Source organism: Vidua macroura, chromosome 3 (assembly GCF_024509145.1).
Source record: "Vidua macroura isolate BioBank_ID:100142 chromosome 3, ASM2450914v1, whole genome shotgun sequence".
Classification (NCBI taxonomy): Eukaryota; Metazoa; Chordata; class Aves; order Passeriformes; family Viduidae; genus Vidua; species Vidua macroura.
Window position 1 is genome coordinate 27,312,974 of NC_071573.1, and position 15,370 is coordinate 27,328,343.

The window sequence follows — 15,370 nt, forward strand, 5'->3', positions numbered from 1 at the left end:
GATTAGTATTTCTGCAGTAACTGGTATTCGAAATGCTTTAAATCAGCACTGCAAAATTCTGCTCACTCTGCTGCAGACTCTTGAGTAGAAAATAAAATAGTAGCCTTTATTGTGAAAATGAGAGTGAATAGATCTCACATGTGAGCAGATTAAGTTGTTGTATTCTTTGTGCAAAATATCATAATAATAATCCATTAGAGCTACTCTTCCCTTTTTCATGGCATTAAAGTTTCCCAGAGCAGACATTTAAGTTAAAAAAACAGGCCAGTGTGGATTAGAGGTGAATTTCCCCTTGTTGTTTAGAATTACCGGCAGTTGCAGAGAGATTATATGGAGGATGATCACGAACGGGCAGTATCGGTGGCTGCTCTGTCTGTCCAACTCTTCACTGTACCTACTCTGGTGAGTAGTGCCTGTCTTTCTTTTAAAAACTGATAGTTGGCACTCCTTGCCTTTTTTTGCCTCCTTCTTAATAGAACTATGAGCGATTGCAGAGTGATTTTATGAAAGATGACCACGACAGAGAGTTCTCAATTGCTGACCTCTCGATACAGATATTCACAGTGCCTTCTCTTGTAAGTACTAAAAGACCAAAAAAGGAAATCTTTATTTGTTAAAAGCCACTCAAGGTTCATAAATCAAGGCTGCAGATTTCTTTAACATTACTGTGGAAATGCAGAACAGTCAGACTGTTTGCATACATTGCATAGAAGTGAAAGCATTTAGCATTGGGAAGTTTCAGACTGGCTTCCCAGAGTGGGCTGGCTGTTTCTGGTTTTTCTTTTTACATTTTTCTTTTACTTTTTTTTTTAGAAAGGTGCTTTCATATTTATTTAGAGATACATATACATAACATTTAAATTCCTCATCATACTGAGCCACACTTACTGTTTGTAGAAGTCTATATTATGGTTTGTATATCATGGTTTCACAGCACCATTCTGGTGCAATTTTATAAGTGATCCACTTTGTGTTAATTTTCCAATCAACACAAGTGCAAGCAAGAATTGTCTCATGATACTCCCTACTTCCTTTGGTACTTTGAGTCTCAAGACAGTGCCTACTTTTAGATTTCCAGTTAACTTTTGTTTTGGTGCTGCAAGCACTGTGACTTCTCCCAGCTCACTAAATCTGCTGGTCCTTCACCAGCTTGTTTGGGAAGCTTTTTTTTTTTTTTTTTTTAAGTCCGTCTTTGCTTGTATTATGAACTAGACAAATTAAGATTTGAAGCTGTACTGGAATAAAAGTCTGATTTTCATACCCAGAATTGTTTAAAAAAATAAATGCTTCTGAATCTTTCCAAATTTAATAAGCTTCATTGAGCTCTTAAATTCAATAGTAGCATGGCATTCACAATACTGAGCAAACTTCTTCAGTTTCTTAGGGATGGATGATATTCATGGGAATTCATCAGGATTTTGTTCCCATGGTTCAGGACAATATTGTATTGCCTCTTTTAATTTTGATGCTTTCAGTAAGAATGTTGCCAATATTCAGACTTACAGTTAGACTTAACCAACTAGTATTCAGATGGTTATGGTATTTTTCCCTTTGGCAGATGGGGTGGAACAATATTACTTTTTGAAAAAGCAATTTCAAACATTTCCCAGGGCAGAGTAATTGCAGTGCCCCTTTTGTATGTGTTCTATTTTAAAAGCATGCAAAAAAAACAAAGCAAATGTGTTTTGACTGTTGTGCAGAATGATAGAATAGACTGATGACATGAAAGTAATTATGATAAGCTTCTATCACATGAACTAAGTATTATTTTTTAATATATTTATAGCCACTCATTCTTAACCAAATGAATAAGTCAAGAGTTTAAAACACCCCACCATCCTCCAGTAACATTTTCAAACTGATCTTAGTAATTGAAGAGTTTGAGCTCTCAAGGAACTGCGGTATTTTGGTTTGAGGGTGGATGGACAGCTCTGCTGGTGATGATTTTTTGGGAGGAAAATGTTAACCATTAGATTATTTTCCCCAACTGCAGTAGCATTTTAGAAGCTATTTTGGATTATCGTTAGCAGCTGCAGAACCTGGAAGTTGTAGTCAAGAGCCACAATGTCATTGTGGTAGATCAGAGTGACCAGTATTGTTGAGTCTACTAGCCAGATCCAAGGATTGCAAGGCTCATCCCATTTAACCTGGAGAGCCAGCAGAATGGGGGAATTGTGGAAATGTTCATGAGTAGGAGCTGGCAGTAACTTAGTGCCCCCTCCTCTCTTGTGAAGTTGGCTTAGGTTAGGCTGGGTGATGAAGACAATCTTTGTCAGACTTTGCTGATCTGTTTCATGCAACACATGGATATATGCAGCAGACCTTGAGGAAAATTAGAGGTTATTTCATGACATTTCCATGTGGAAATTGCATGTGCAGTTCCTTACTGGCTCAGAAGAGGCTCTGCTCACCACAGCTCTTGACAGTTTGTAAACAGAAAACAGAAAAGCTGTCACTCCCCTAAAGGGCCTCAAACTATATGAGAGGAGACAACACATACTTAAAGGGAGGTACAAGTTAATTATAAGACACATAATAATATGTCTTGTGCCATAATTATATAGATTAGCAGGGGCCTTACCATAGACAGACTTCTGTACAAAAAGGATCTGAAAAAAGAAATCTGGCTTATGATGATTTTTGACTAGATTCCTTTTTTTTGTCTTCTGTGATTCTGTGAAAAGAGTGCTTTTCAGTGTTCTGTTCTAATTATTGATGTGATTATTTTGGATTTTAAAAAATGTATTTTATAAACTTCATGGTGCAGTGTGAGAATCTTGTTAGCTGTGTCTGCTAATTACAGCAAATTTCAATGTACTTTGGCATAGGCTCGAATGCTAATAACAGAAGAGAATCTCATGACCACTATCATCAAAACTTTCATGGATCACTTAAGGCACCGGGACATCCAAGGCAGGTTTCAGTTTGAACGTTACACTGCTCTGCAGGCTTTCAAATTCAGGCGTGTCCAGAGCCTTATTTTGGATCTCAAGTAAGTATACCAACTATGTGCTGATTTGAGAAATTGGGAGTTAAAAAAAAAAAAAAAAAAAAGAATGCTTGCATCTTTCTAATCTCCCCAGGTATGTGCTGATAAGTAAGCCGATGGAGTGGTCAGATGAATTGAGATGCAAGTTCCTGGAGGGTTTTGATGCCTTCTTAGAATTACTCAAATGTATGCAGGTACGTAAATCTGTGAATTACAAAATTTAAGCAGGAAGTTAGCTGTTATGATGTTAAAAGAGAAGAAATTTGATCTACTCTTCATTTTATAACTTCAATGCAGTATCACTTTTGGAGCCATTGCATTTTCCTAAAACATAACATTTTGCCTCACTTCTTAAAATGTTGTTGTAGAGGACAATAAAAAGGAAGAGCAGTTCAAAACAAGAAGTGTCATTTGGGGCATATTTTGCACTTGTAGAGGCAGACAAGACAATTAATTCTGTGAGCAAAATCTGGTTCATCTTAAGTGTCAGCAGAGTTGCTCCTTGTATTGAGGAATAAATTGTTCCTGACATACAAATAGACCTCTTCACTTGTGGTTTCATTCCCTTTCATTCCCCCAAGATTCTTTTTACCTGTTGCAGCAGCAATATGTTTATAAGGATAGCTAACCACTGTCTCACATCTCTGCTGTCAGTGTATTTCAGTGACACAGTGATACATTGTTGAAATGTATAATTATTCTTCTAGGGTATGGATCCAATAACTCGACAAGTAGGACAACACATTGAAATGGAACCAGAATGGGAAGCAGCATTTACACTGCAGATGAAATTAACGCTTGTTATTTCAATGATGCAGGACTGGTGTGCATTAGATGTAAGTTCCTTTGGAATTGTTTTTCTTTGTTAAGAGGGATAAAACTCAAATATTAATACATGTAAATACTGACCTAAACACAACTTCACCATAAGCCAAGGGCATCTTCTGTGAGGAAATGCACATCTTTACTTTTTATTTAAACACAAGTGTGGTTTGTACTGACCAGTTCAGAAGAACATGGTTAAAGCTTTTACAAATACTGCAGAGAGTTTTGTCACACATCTGAAGATTGTGATTATCACAAATCTATCTGTTTATAATTTTCAAAGAGGAGGGAATGGAGGAATAGGTCCTGGATCTACCAAATACTGCTTGATTATAAATCATGTTTCTGCTCCCTAAGTGTTTCAGGATTTCAGAACTTGAGCATGGTAAAATATGGCTGTGGAATAAGTAATTCTGGAATACCTGAACTTTCAGATTGGTTTTAATCTGTTACTGGTAGTTAATGTGCAGGTTTTACTAGCCTAGCATGATCATTCCTCAGAAAGTTACTATAACGTCAGTTACAACAAAACCCCAAACCCAAATAACATCCTAGTGGGTACTTTTCTAATCAGACATACCGGTACGAGTTTTGCAGTTTGTGCCCTCCTTAATTTGGCTCTTTTGTTGGATTCCTTATCTTAATTTTTCAGGACTGTCGTTAAAGGTAAAACTCGCAAACCCTTCAGGGTTTATTTTATGTTGTCTGTATTATTTTTCAGACCTGTGGTTTTTTTCATGATCTCTGTAAACTGCAATCTTTCTTTTAGGAAAAAGTATTGATTGAAGCTTACAAGAAATGCCTGACTGTGTTGATGCAGTGTCATAGTGGGTTTACTGATGGAGAACAGCCTATTGTCCTCAGTATGTGTGGACATTCAGTTGAGACCATCAGATACTGCGTTTCTCAGGAAAAAGTTAGCATTCATCTCCCAGTTTCTCGTTTACTTGCAGGTATGAACAGTTAAAAAATATTTTAGGAAATGAGAAATGTTCTATAGGTGTGATTTGCATTTGTGTGTACATGAAGACACACACAAGCATTGTTTAAGGCCTGAATAGGATCAATTTTGGCCATTTTCTAGCTGTTTGGTAGCTTCTAGGCCAGATGTTCTCGATCACTGAAAGGTTGTTATCATTCAGGCTGGGGGAGATTGTCTCGTGCTTCTGGATTTGTATTATAGGCAGCTCCTGCTGCTTTTGCCACTTGAGTGACGCAAAAGAACTGTGACAAAATATGGACAGTGGTTGACTGTTTTGGAATATGTTTAGCTGTCAGCTTGAATGGACTAATCAACATTCTGTTAGAGAACAGATTTATAAAACAGATGTGTCACCAGAAAATTAAGCTATGCCTTTCTCTTCATATTGTGCCTATCTTGTTCAGCTGTGTTGAAAAAAGCTTTGTGAATTTTACTTTACAGAATCAGAAAAAATGTGATAAAAATAAATTCCCAAATAATGAAGTGAAGAAGGTAATTCTTAGGTAAAGAGCCATGCAGCTCAGTGTCAAATGGCTTTGAATATTTGAATCTTTGAGCAAAGTCCTTGTAACTTCAAAAGAAAGCAAACCAGAAAACCTTAGTGTGTTTTGTAGGGGCCTTATTCTAGTTCCTGAGGTATTTTATAAACCCCCCAAGGACTGATAAAAAGGATGCTGTTGATGGTTTGTTCTGACAGACCAAAGACTCTTGGCTCTCACTGTGGGGACATGACAGGGTTCAAAAAAAGGCAAAAATCTCACTTGTACTCCAAGGGTTATACAGATACAAAGGGAAAACTTCAATTATCTTAAATTGTATCCTTTGTAACATGTTTCCTCAGGAAATAACTGTGTAGCTCCAAAGTAATAAATTTGGAGACTTGTTGCTGTGTGCGGAAAAATGGTCTGAGAGTAAATTAAATGACCTCTTTTGTACTGTTTTAATTACCTAAAATATTGTATGTAATATTCTGTATTTTTTTCATGTCTTTTTGTAGGCTTGCATGTTTTGCTGAGTAAAACTGAAGTGGCATATAAGTTTCCAGAGCTGCTACCCCTGGTATGTAATTAAATGTTGTATATTCATGAAATATAATTAATGCTGAACATTAAATTGGTCATGTAAGTGTAGGATGATATTAAATATAACAAAGGGCCTTTGTACTGTGAATTCTACTCAGAGAGAATAACTTTAGTATGTAAAATTACCTCTTAAAAGATTAATATCTAGATATTCATGACTAGAGCATAGGCAGGCAGTATTGCTCTCTAAAGTAATTAAGAATCAGGTTGCATAACCTCCTTTTTGTAATAGAAACTGTTTTTAGGAGCCCCAGGTAGGATCTGATTCCTTCTCCTTGGGCTGGGTTCTAATTTTCTTCCCCAGCTGTTTCTTGCTTTCTGCCTGTTCTTATTGATACGCTGTTTCTTTAAGGGGTAGTCAAAAAAGGTGAAATAAAAGAGGATAAAACCTAGCTGAGAGAAGAAATTTCAGTGTCTTTGGAAAGAAGTAGTACTTAACCTTTGAATGAAATAAATGAAATTACAGTGTTGTTAAATTGCTGCTGTTGATGTTATGAAATATGAAAGCTACTGTCTTTAGGAATAAACTAAAGCCCTTGTGCAGTAGCTGTGTGGAGCAAAGACAGAATGTAAGGGTGATTAATAACAATTTGAAAGATTGTGAATAGGCTCATCTAACTAGTTTGTTGGATTTGCTTGTGTTTTGTAGTGCCCAAATATTTTGATGATCACAAATATCATCTTCCTTCATTTCAGTCCCATTTTCTTTTATTTTCTCTGTATACATCAAAATATTGCATTTTCTTAATGCAGAGTGAGCTTAGCCCACCCATGTTAATAGAACATCCTCTACGATGCCTAGTCCTATGTGCCCAAGTGCATGCAGGGATGTGGAGAAGGAATGGCTTCTCTCTTGTTAATCAGGTAAGTGCACAGTAGCTGTAGAATCACTCTTTTCTGATAGCTCTCTCAGGATAATTTCACAGAGTCAGTTAGGTTGAACAAGACCTCTGAGATCATTGAGTCCAACCCTTGGCTAAACACCATCTTGTGAGCTAGACCACAGCACTAAGGGCCGTGTCCAGTTACTTCTTGAACACCTCCAGGGACAGTGACTCCACCACCTCCCTGGGCAGTCCATTTCAATTTTTAACAACCCTTTCCATGAAGAAATTCTTCCCAATGTCCAACCTGAACCTTCCCTGGCATAACCTGAGGCTGCGCTCTCTTGTCCTGTCGCTGGTTGCCTGGAAGAGCCTCAATGCATTTCTTGAAGTGAAGGGCCCACAGCTGGAGACAGCACTCGAGGTGGGACCTCACCAGTGCCAAGTATGGAGGGAGCTCTTGGTCTTTCAGACTCGAAAACCTTCTGTTTCTGTATTGATTTGAAATTTTACTTAAGTCAGGCTTATGGAAGGCAATGTGAGGTAGGTGTTTTTATCAGCACTGGCATCATTTGAGTATTTTTGCTTTTAAACTGATCTTTGATTTTTTTTTAGTCAGAAGTTGCTTTTTTATTTCAGGACTGCTGCAGTAGCCACTGAACTTAGTGCTTGGTGTGTAGAGTTTTAGTTAATGCAGTCAATGACTCCTAGCTTTTTTACTGTGTACTTGCTGCAGCAGTTGGAAGTGCAGAATTAGATCTGCGCATCCGTGGTAATGCATTCATCACCTCCACATAAAAGTGTCTCAGATATAAAAATATGCAGCATTATGGTATTATGGCTATTTATATTTATAAAGTAGTTGAAATCCGAAGACCCCACAGAAGCATTAGAAGCAGTGTAGAACAAAGTGTTTCTTGGCTTTTAGCTCTAATGCTTCTGGAGACTTTAATTTCTAAACTTATGTTCTCAGTGTTTGTATAAATTAGGTGTTCCAAACATAACAGCTATAAAATGGGTACTGTGGTGTCAGTACCACCCACCAGGGTGATTGTCTCAAGTGATTTTCTCAGCAAGACTTAGATTACAACAGGAATAGGGTTTAATTCTGTGAGGTGTTAACTTGATTTATTTGCAAGAAAATTCCTTCAGTTCCGTCAGCCCTCATGTCCATTAGATAATTGCCATGTATATTTACTAGGAGACTGAATTAAGCTGCTCAAATATATTATATTCTGACACTTCTTGACTCTTGAAGGATCTTTATAAGGTGGTGTCCTTGTTGTCATTACAGCAAAAAGAGCTCTAGTTTTTTACAATTATAGCAGTGCCCATAGTGCTGTAGACACACATCAAATCTGGAATGTCAGACTAGCTTTTGGTAGTGAAATAAGTCTCTGTGTTAATTTCCCCTCGTGGTCAGGATCTTGCAGTTAAGAGCTTCATTTAGTTGAGGTAACATAACTCCCATAGTCTGCAAGTCCTTTCTCTTTACTTTGGCTATGGGGAGAGGTCATGTTCAGCCAGCTCCTTTTGGATCCTTCCCAGATAATAGGAATGGACATCTATATGTGTGGATTATAAGGACAGAGAAGAAAGGGAAGGCATGCCTAGCTGTTGTCATGTAATTCTGGTGGAAATGGTATGTGTCTAGAGGAGACTGTAGCATGCTGAAGATTTTCCAGACCTATGCAGAAACTTGTCAGCCCTATTTATTTTCCCTCTATTGCGGTAGAACCAAACTTTCCCACCTTTCAGTGCCATGCAGTGACTGTGATGCTGCTGCTGCCTGCCTCAGTCCTGTTGAGTTCCTTCCCATGGTTTGGGTTAAGTATAGTTCTGTCACAGTATTAACATTTTGCTGACACTGGCAATTCCTGAAAGATGGTATCTCAAATGATTAAAGAGCAATTCATGGAGCGGAAAAAAAAAACATTTCTCCAACTGTGAATTTCTCTCCTGTGAATTTCAAACAGTTAATTGCTAAACAAATATATTAAAACATAAGCTAAAGAAGCCAAAAAGATTTTTGCTTGTAGGTTTATAAAATTCAGACATTGCATCACTACAACCCAGCCAGCAACTATATGCTTTATAAAAAAGATTTTTGCATACAGATAAAATTGTATAATTTTTTCAAATTACAGATTCATTTTTTGTTTATGAACACAGTATAGCAAAGTTTATTTTTTACAGAAGTAAAATAATTTTAGATAAAATATAAGCTTTGTTAATGATTGTGGTGTGGTGTTTTGGGTATTTTTTTCAGATTTATTACTATCATAATGTGAAGTGCAGGAGGGAGATGTTTGACAAGGACATAGTAATGCTTCAGGTAACCATGTATACCAGTTTGCATTTTTTCAGGTATTTTCAGGATGTTTTCGTGTTTATATTTATCTTCATCAGAACTTTTTTAAGGAAAAAGTGTCTGTTTTTTTGTGGAAGGATTTAAATTTTCTTATTTTATCTACATAATTATGGAATACTTTTAAAAGAAAATAACTATTGTTGTAATACTTGTTTTTTAACTACAATTTGAAAATTGTGGAATTTTCTGTTTAATGTATATATGCCACATCTTCAAGAATGTAATATTTTAATTAATGTACTGGCAGTTGCACGAGTCTGCATGTTGTCAGAAATGCAGTTGGTGTATGTGTTGATTTTTTTTTGTTTTCCTCTTCAGAACGGATTTTGCAAATGTGGCAGTCCATTTAGCTCTATGACAGATGCAATACTTCTACATTGAGAGCAGCACAATCTAAAATTTGCAGCTTGGGATGCATAGTTCACCTGGACAGCAAAATATTTTCTCAGGAAGCCTCAAATCTTAACTAGAGTTTGCAATACCCAATAGGATAAAGATGCCCTGAGATACTTCTGCTTTCAGACATAGTTCCCTAAGGCTTGACCTGCCACTGATTTTTAATGATCATTTTCAGCTGCCCATTTGGGTAGATATCCTAGAGCTTTCTTGGAAATTTATTCTGTTTTAAAGACGGTCCCATTAGCAATAGTTAACTAACAACAAATATTTGTAATTGACAAACATAGATACCTTGTTTAATAAACAGAATAAACTTCAGCCAGTAGTTTTCAGAAATGGAAGTTTCTGAAAGTCAATGTTTGTTCTGCTTTGAAACTTCAGTATTTTTCTTTCCAAGAAGTTTTTGGAAGCTTTGCTCTGCAGTCTTCAGCCTTTCTTTAGAGGATTGGATTTTGTTGTTAAAATCTTCAGTGGTATATACTAAGTAATATTATATTATGCCTGCTAGAAGATAAGCTAGCAGGAACAACATTTTAGAGATAAAAACAACCAAACAAAAGTCTTTCACTGAAGTTTGCTGAGACTGCGTAAGATAGGAGTAACCCTGAATATTTTGCATGATGCCCTTAAAAGGGCCTCAGAAATACTTGATAAAGTATAGGATTCTGCTTGTCAAATAGGCTTACACTTCTGTTCTTGGTGTCCTAAGAGAGTAAACTTAAATGTTAAGTCTTCATCCATAGGATTGAGAGAGGAATTAATTTTATGAAGAATTTACAGTGAACATAATATATAAATATGCAAACATGCTCTGATAACACCCAATCTGCTTTCTCTTTATAATTTTTTTTTTTTCTTTAATAGACAGGTGTGTCTATGATGGATCCAAATCACTTCCTGATGATAATGCTGAGTCGCTTTGAACTTTATCAGATATTTAGTACTCCAGACTATGGCAAAAGATTTAGCACAGAAAATACTAACAAGGTATTTTATGCACTACTGCAATAGAAAGTCTTCAGTTTTGTTTTTCAAAGTGTATCAGATGCTGTTGTATTGAGACAGAGCTATTTCTTGAAAAAAAAGCAAAACTTTTTATTTTAATTTCATTTGGCCAGTTTGAAGTATGCATAAATGTTTTTACCTGTCAAACTGGTAAATGTCAGAAAATGTTGCATTCTTTTTGCACTTATGACTGTATTTCAGCATAGATCTGAAACTTAGTTTGGGAGTACCAAGAGTGAAAATAGGCAATGTTTTGAATCACTGAAAGTATTTTCAGCATATGGAATAATTATTGAAAAATGTAATTTTATTGTTTTATTTCAGGATGTTGTTCAACAAAATAACACTCTTATAGAAGAGATGCTATACCTCATTATAATGATTGTTGGTAAGTTCAAAACATATTTAATTAATTTTTTTCATTTAGGCTTTTTAATGGTCTGAGCAATTTTTTATTGCTATCTCAGGTTCAGTTCTGTTGTGAACATCCTGTAGCTCTCACTTCTTTCCTAGGAGAAAAGCCTTGGAACTGGCTTAGATCAATGTAATGAATCTTTGAACACTGGTGGGTAAACACAAGATCTCACGAAAGCACCCTATTTTTCAGCCTTTAATTTAGAGAAAAAGATTAAAAAATACTTAAAAACAACAGCAAGAAAAAGGTGTATTTTATTTCTACAGGTGAAAGGTTCAGCCCTGGAATAGGACAGGTAAATGCAACAGATGAAATCAAGCGAGAGATCATCCATCAGCTGAGCATCAGGCCAATGGCTCACAGTGAATTGGTAAAGGCACTCCCTGAAGATGTAAGTAACGGGGTGTGGAGGGGGGAACCAACTTCCACTTTATAAGATTGATTGCTGAAAAATTGTCTTACGCAAGTTCATGTCACTTAATGTGGAATGAGAGCAGCATGATTATGCTCAAAGCAAGGTTAGCACGAGTACAGGTTAATAGTTCTCGTGGCAAGGGTAGGAAAGAGGCAAAGAAGGAACAGCATATGAAAGAGGGAGGAGTCTGAGAGCTTCTTCAGCTCCTTTCTCTTTTTAATACTGTTTCTAATCAGGCCATCTGGCCAGTAGTCTCTGCAGGCTGCTTGTACACCCTGAATTAGATGTATGGAAGTGGGTTGTTAGAACTATCCAGAAATATAAGCTGTTATATTTTAAAGCCTAACAATAAGTGAAAAGACATGGAATCAGACACTGTATTATGACTTGTGTAACATAAATGCTTCATTTGCATGAACAGAATAATTTCTCTGAATTCTATTATAAGTACTTCTGTAGGACAGCAAAGCTTGCTTTCCTTTCTCCTTTTAGTATTTTTTGAAGCAATCTTTTAAAAATTATTTTTGAAGACAGTCAGAATTCCAAAGTTAATGTTTTATTGTACTGATAATAATTTTAAGGATAAATTATGAAATATTTTTATTTTTTCTAAATATTTTAAAACTGAAACAATTTGAAAAGTCAGATTTCAAAATTATTTAAGAATAATTTAGGGTTGCATGAAAGAGCAAATTTGATTTAAGCTGGAATTATAAATTATTTGTCAGTCCTAAATACTTTTTCCCTGGCCTGGTAACTGCAGTGAAATATGTATTCGAGGAAGGGGATGGGAATATTGAAAGAAAATTTGTGTGTGAAGTATTGTTACATATTTGAGTTGACGTCTCATGCTGCTTTTTGTGGTTGTTTCAGCATTTTTCAGTAACTAGTCTTTTTAGCTTTCCAGTATTTATTTAAATTTCAAGGCCTAGAAATCAGAAATACTGGCTATGTATTGTAAAAATGTGCTGAGCGAGCTAACTTAAGAGTTTCTTCTGATACTGTTACATCCAAGTTCATTATGACAGGGAAAAGCAGTACAAATGAACCACTTAGAATGGCATGACTTTTTCAAAGAACCTTTTGCAGAGATCGTGTTCCTGAATGTATTTTCATGTTATGTGGATTAGTGTTCTCTTGAGTGCCAGTACAATGACTTTGTACTACATTCACTACTGCATGCTTTCTCTAGTATTGTATGATATTTGAATGTGTTTATTCCAAGAACTACAGTAACACAATGTCTTTCCTTTTCACTCCATGTAGGAGAACAGAGAGACAGGGATGGAAAGTGTGATTGAAGAAGTGGCATGTTTCAAGTATGTTTCCCTTTATTCTAATGATTCAACTTTAGGAATGGAATGTCTCAATTAGTGAAAATGAAAGAATGAAAGAAAGAGGGCTTAGCCATGGTGATTTCCCAAGGCTTTAATCATGTGCAGAATTCTTAATACTGTTACTTAATTTCTACAATGGCTGTTAGGCAGTGTTTGTTAGCTGTTCTAGTTAACTATTTATTCTCAGATGTTAAGAGTCAGTGGACATAAAGTGTTTTGTTTGCTTGGGTTTTTTGTAGGAAACCTGGATTAACAGGCAGAGGGCTGTATGAATTAAAACCAGAATGTGCCAAGAACTTCAATCTGTATTTCTATCACTTTTCAAGGGCAGAGCAATCAAAGGTAACTACTAGTTTAACTTCCTGGGGCTTATTTTGTGCCCTTTTTTTTTTGTTTGTTTGTTTGCCTTTTTCCAAAGCTTACTTCTGTGAAGAAGTATTACCAGCTGGATATTTGAGAATTTGCCCAAGATTTTGCAGTGATTTCTGTGCCACTGGATCCTGTGCCCTATACAGATCTGCTGAAATCAGTGGGCATTCAGGAGCTTGTCTGTGGGTTCCCTTGCATCTTATTTTACTGAAAATATTTAAAACAATCTGTATTTTTCCTTACCTTTATGGAAATTGCCATTTTAGCTCAAACTGGCCTTACAGTTTTATGCTAGGAAAAGAATCCAGGCTGGCTGTAGAGGAAAGATTAATTTTGAAGTTGCATGCCCTACTTTACAAGTAGAACATAAGACTAACTGCAAAGATTTGAAAGCTTTAATGTTTATTTAAGGCTGGGAAAAAACAGTAACAATGTAGTAAAGCGTGAATGCTTTTTTTATTAGTTTCTTTTGGTACAGATTTTGAGTAATGCTGGCAATGTTCTTCTATTTCAGGCAGAGGAAGCACAGAGAAAATTGAAAAGACAGAACAGAGAAGATACAGGTATTTATTTTTGAGAGGAGATGGGAGAAGAGGGAATCACATATCAAGCTGTGTATTGCCCTGACATTTATACCAACTAAGAGCCTATTCCAGGGCTAGAATAGAAGTTGGTTAGAAATAAAGCAATTTCCCTTATGTCTCCCTGGCTATAGCCTGGGATCTGATTTGTCATGGAACCAGCCTTCTGAAGAGCTTATTCCTTTGGCTTTTCTCTTACACACAAGCCATGCTGAATGCTGCAGCCTGTATTGGTAGCACTGTTTATCAAGCAGCTGTGTTCTGCCTTAGCATCATAGAAGGGTTTGGGTTGGAAGAAGGCATAAAGGTCATCTGGTTCCAACCCCCCGCCTTGGGCTGTGCTGTTAAATCAGACATTTTAATTGGGTGTTGCAAATTTTGGAGAAATGTCAAACACATCAATTTCCCTTTCAGCACTTCCACCGCCAGCTCTTCCTCCCTTCTGCCCACTTTTTGCCAGCCTGGTGAATATCCTACAGTCTGATGTCATGCTGTGCATTATGGGAACTATACTGCAGTGGGCAGTGGAACACAATGGCTATGCCTGGTCAGAGTCCATGCTGCAAAGGGTACGGGTTTTTTGATTTAAACTAATGCTTATGCTAATGGAGGAGTGTTCATTAGAACATTTTAGCATGATTTTATAGATTTGAGTTGTTTGCTTGATGTCTTAAATACCCAGAATACTGTGAATAATAAGTGGTATTTCCTGCAAAACTAGGGAAACCCCTCTGCCTCTTGATGCAATTTATTTTTATAATTGATTGGAAGACCCAGGTAAATTTCTAATGGGATGCACATGACAGGGAAGAATTCTGCTTGAATCAGTGGCAGTAATGTTTATTCAGGTAGAGAAGCCATTAATCTGAGTTGTTGCATATTAAGCAGATACTGATTTTTTCTTGGTGTTCCTTTGCTTATTTTCAGTTTAGGCTAAATCACTTTAGGAAAAAACCATGAAAGTGCAGAAAATAATTTTATAACTTGAAAATGTATCTGCTTTGGAAAATTTAACTGAGCTGTTTGTTCCTTGCAATTTATAATGATCTTTAGAAACATGGAAGGTTATTGTAGATTTTGGTGTTGTGACTACCGTTTTCTGAGGTGTGCAGAGATGAGTAGTAAACTGCCATCCAGGGGCTGTTTATATTGCGCAGGGCTGTTGGTTTAAGGTACAATCCAAACTTTTTAAAAGTATTGATGGATTTTTAAATAACATTTTGCAGTGAAACCCCAGTTTTGAAACTGAGTATTAATTTTTTGACATCCAGTCTTATTGAGTGTATATTACCTTTTACAGCTAAGTTTAAATTAACACGAGCAGTTCTGTATAACACAAAAAAAGTTGAAAGTGGAACGATATATTGGTATTATGAATCACAACAATGTAGTTATATTTAGGTAATGTAAGAATGCTAGGTTTTGGAGTAACTTTGAATAAAATTAGTTGGTTAGGTTTTCTTTTTTTGACTGAACTAAAATTCAGCCATTCTCAAAACTGTGAAATTCATTAGGGACCTATCACTTGCTCAGAAACTTGTGGCATTTCTCTGTGATGGTGCCATGCAGTTGTACTGCGTCTTTCCCAAGTCAACCACTTCTGTCTTGGAAGCACTTGAAAAGGTGGATTTGAGACATCTGCAAGAGATGGCACATATCTAGTGAGATCTTGTTAAATAGATGGGATAGACTGAGGAGAAATTAACTGTTGTTTATTAAAACACATTTAAAAAACTTCAAGGTTCTCATCAGGTTTTGCCACTTTTTCTGTAGATA

The 15,370-nt window shown here is 36.3% G+C and overlaps 1 protein-coding gene across 2 annotated transcripts in view; it reads left to right on the top strand.

Moving 5' to 3' along the window:
* Positions 1–15,370, top strand: part of UBR2 (ubiquitin protein ligase E3 component n-recognin 2) — a 55,337-nt gene that overhangs the window by 20,352 nt on the left and 19,615 nt on the right. Inside the window, exons 11-25 of one of the 2 annotated variants that reach the window (XM_053973032.1) lie at positions 304–402; positions 2,829–2,992; positions 3,084–3,183; positions 3,697–3,825; positions 4,584–4,767; positions 5,794–5,855; positions 6,632–6,742; positions 8,972–9,037; positions 10,337–10,459; positions 10,802–10,865; positions 11,159–11,283; positions 12,574–12,626; positions 12,884–12,986; positions 13,528–13,576; positions 14,009–14,163. In XM_053973032.1, the coding sequence (XP_053829007.1) occupies positions 304–402; positions 2,829–2,992; positions 3,084–3,183; positions 3,697–3,825; positions 4,584–4,767; positions 5,794–5,855; positions 6,632–6,742; positions 8,972–9,037; positions 10,337–10,459; positions 10,802–10,865; positions 11,159–11,283; positions 12,574–12,626; positions 12,884–12,986; positions 13,528–13,576; positions 14,009–14,163 (1,587 nt within the window). Of the gene's footprint in view, positions 1–303; positions 403–476; positions 576–2,828; positions 2,993–3,083; positions 3,184–3,696; positions 3,826–4,583; positions 4,768–5,793; positions 5,856–6,631; positions 6,743–8,971; positions 9,038–10,336; positions 10,460–10,801; positions 10,866–11,158; positions 11,284–12,573; positions 12,627–12,883; positions 12,987–13,527; positions 13,577–14,008; positions 14,164–15,370 lie in introns of both variants that reach the window. The other variant, XM_053973031.1, reaches the window with a different exon arrangement.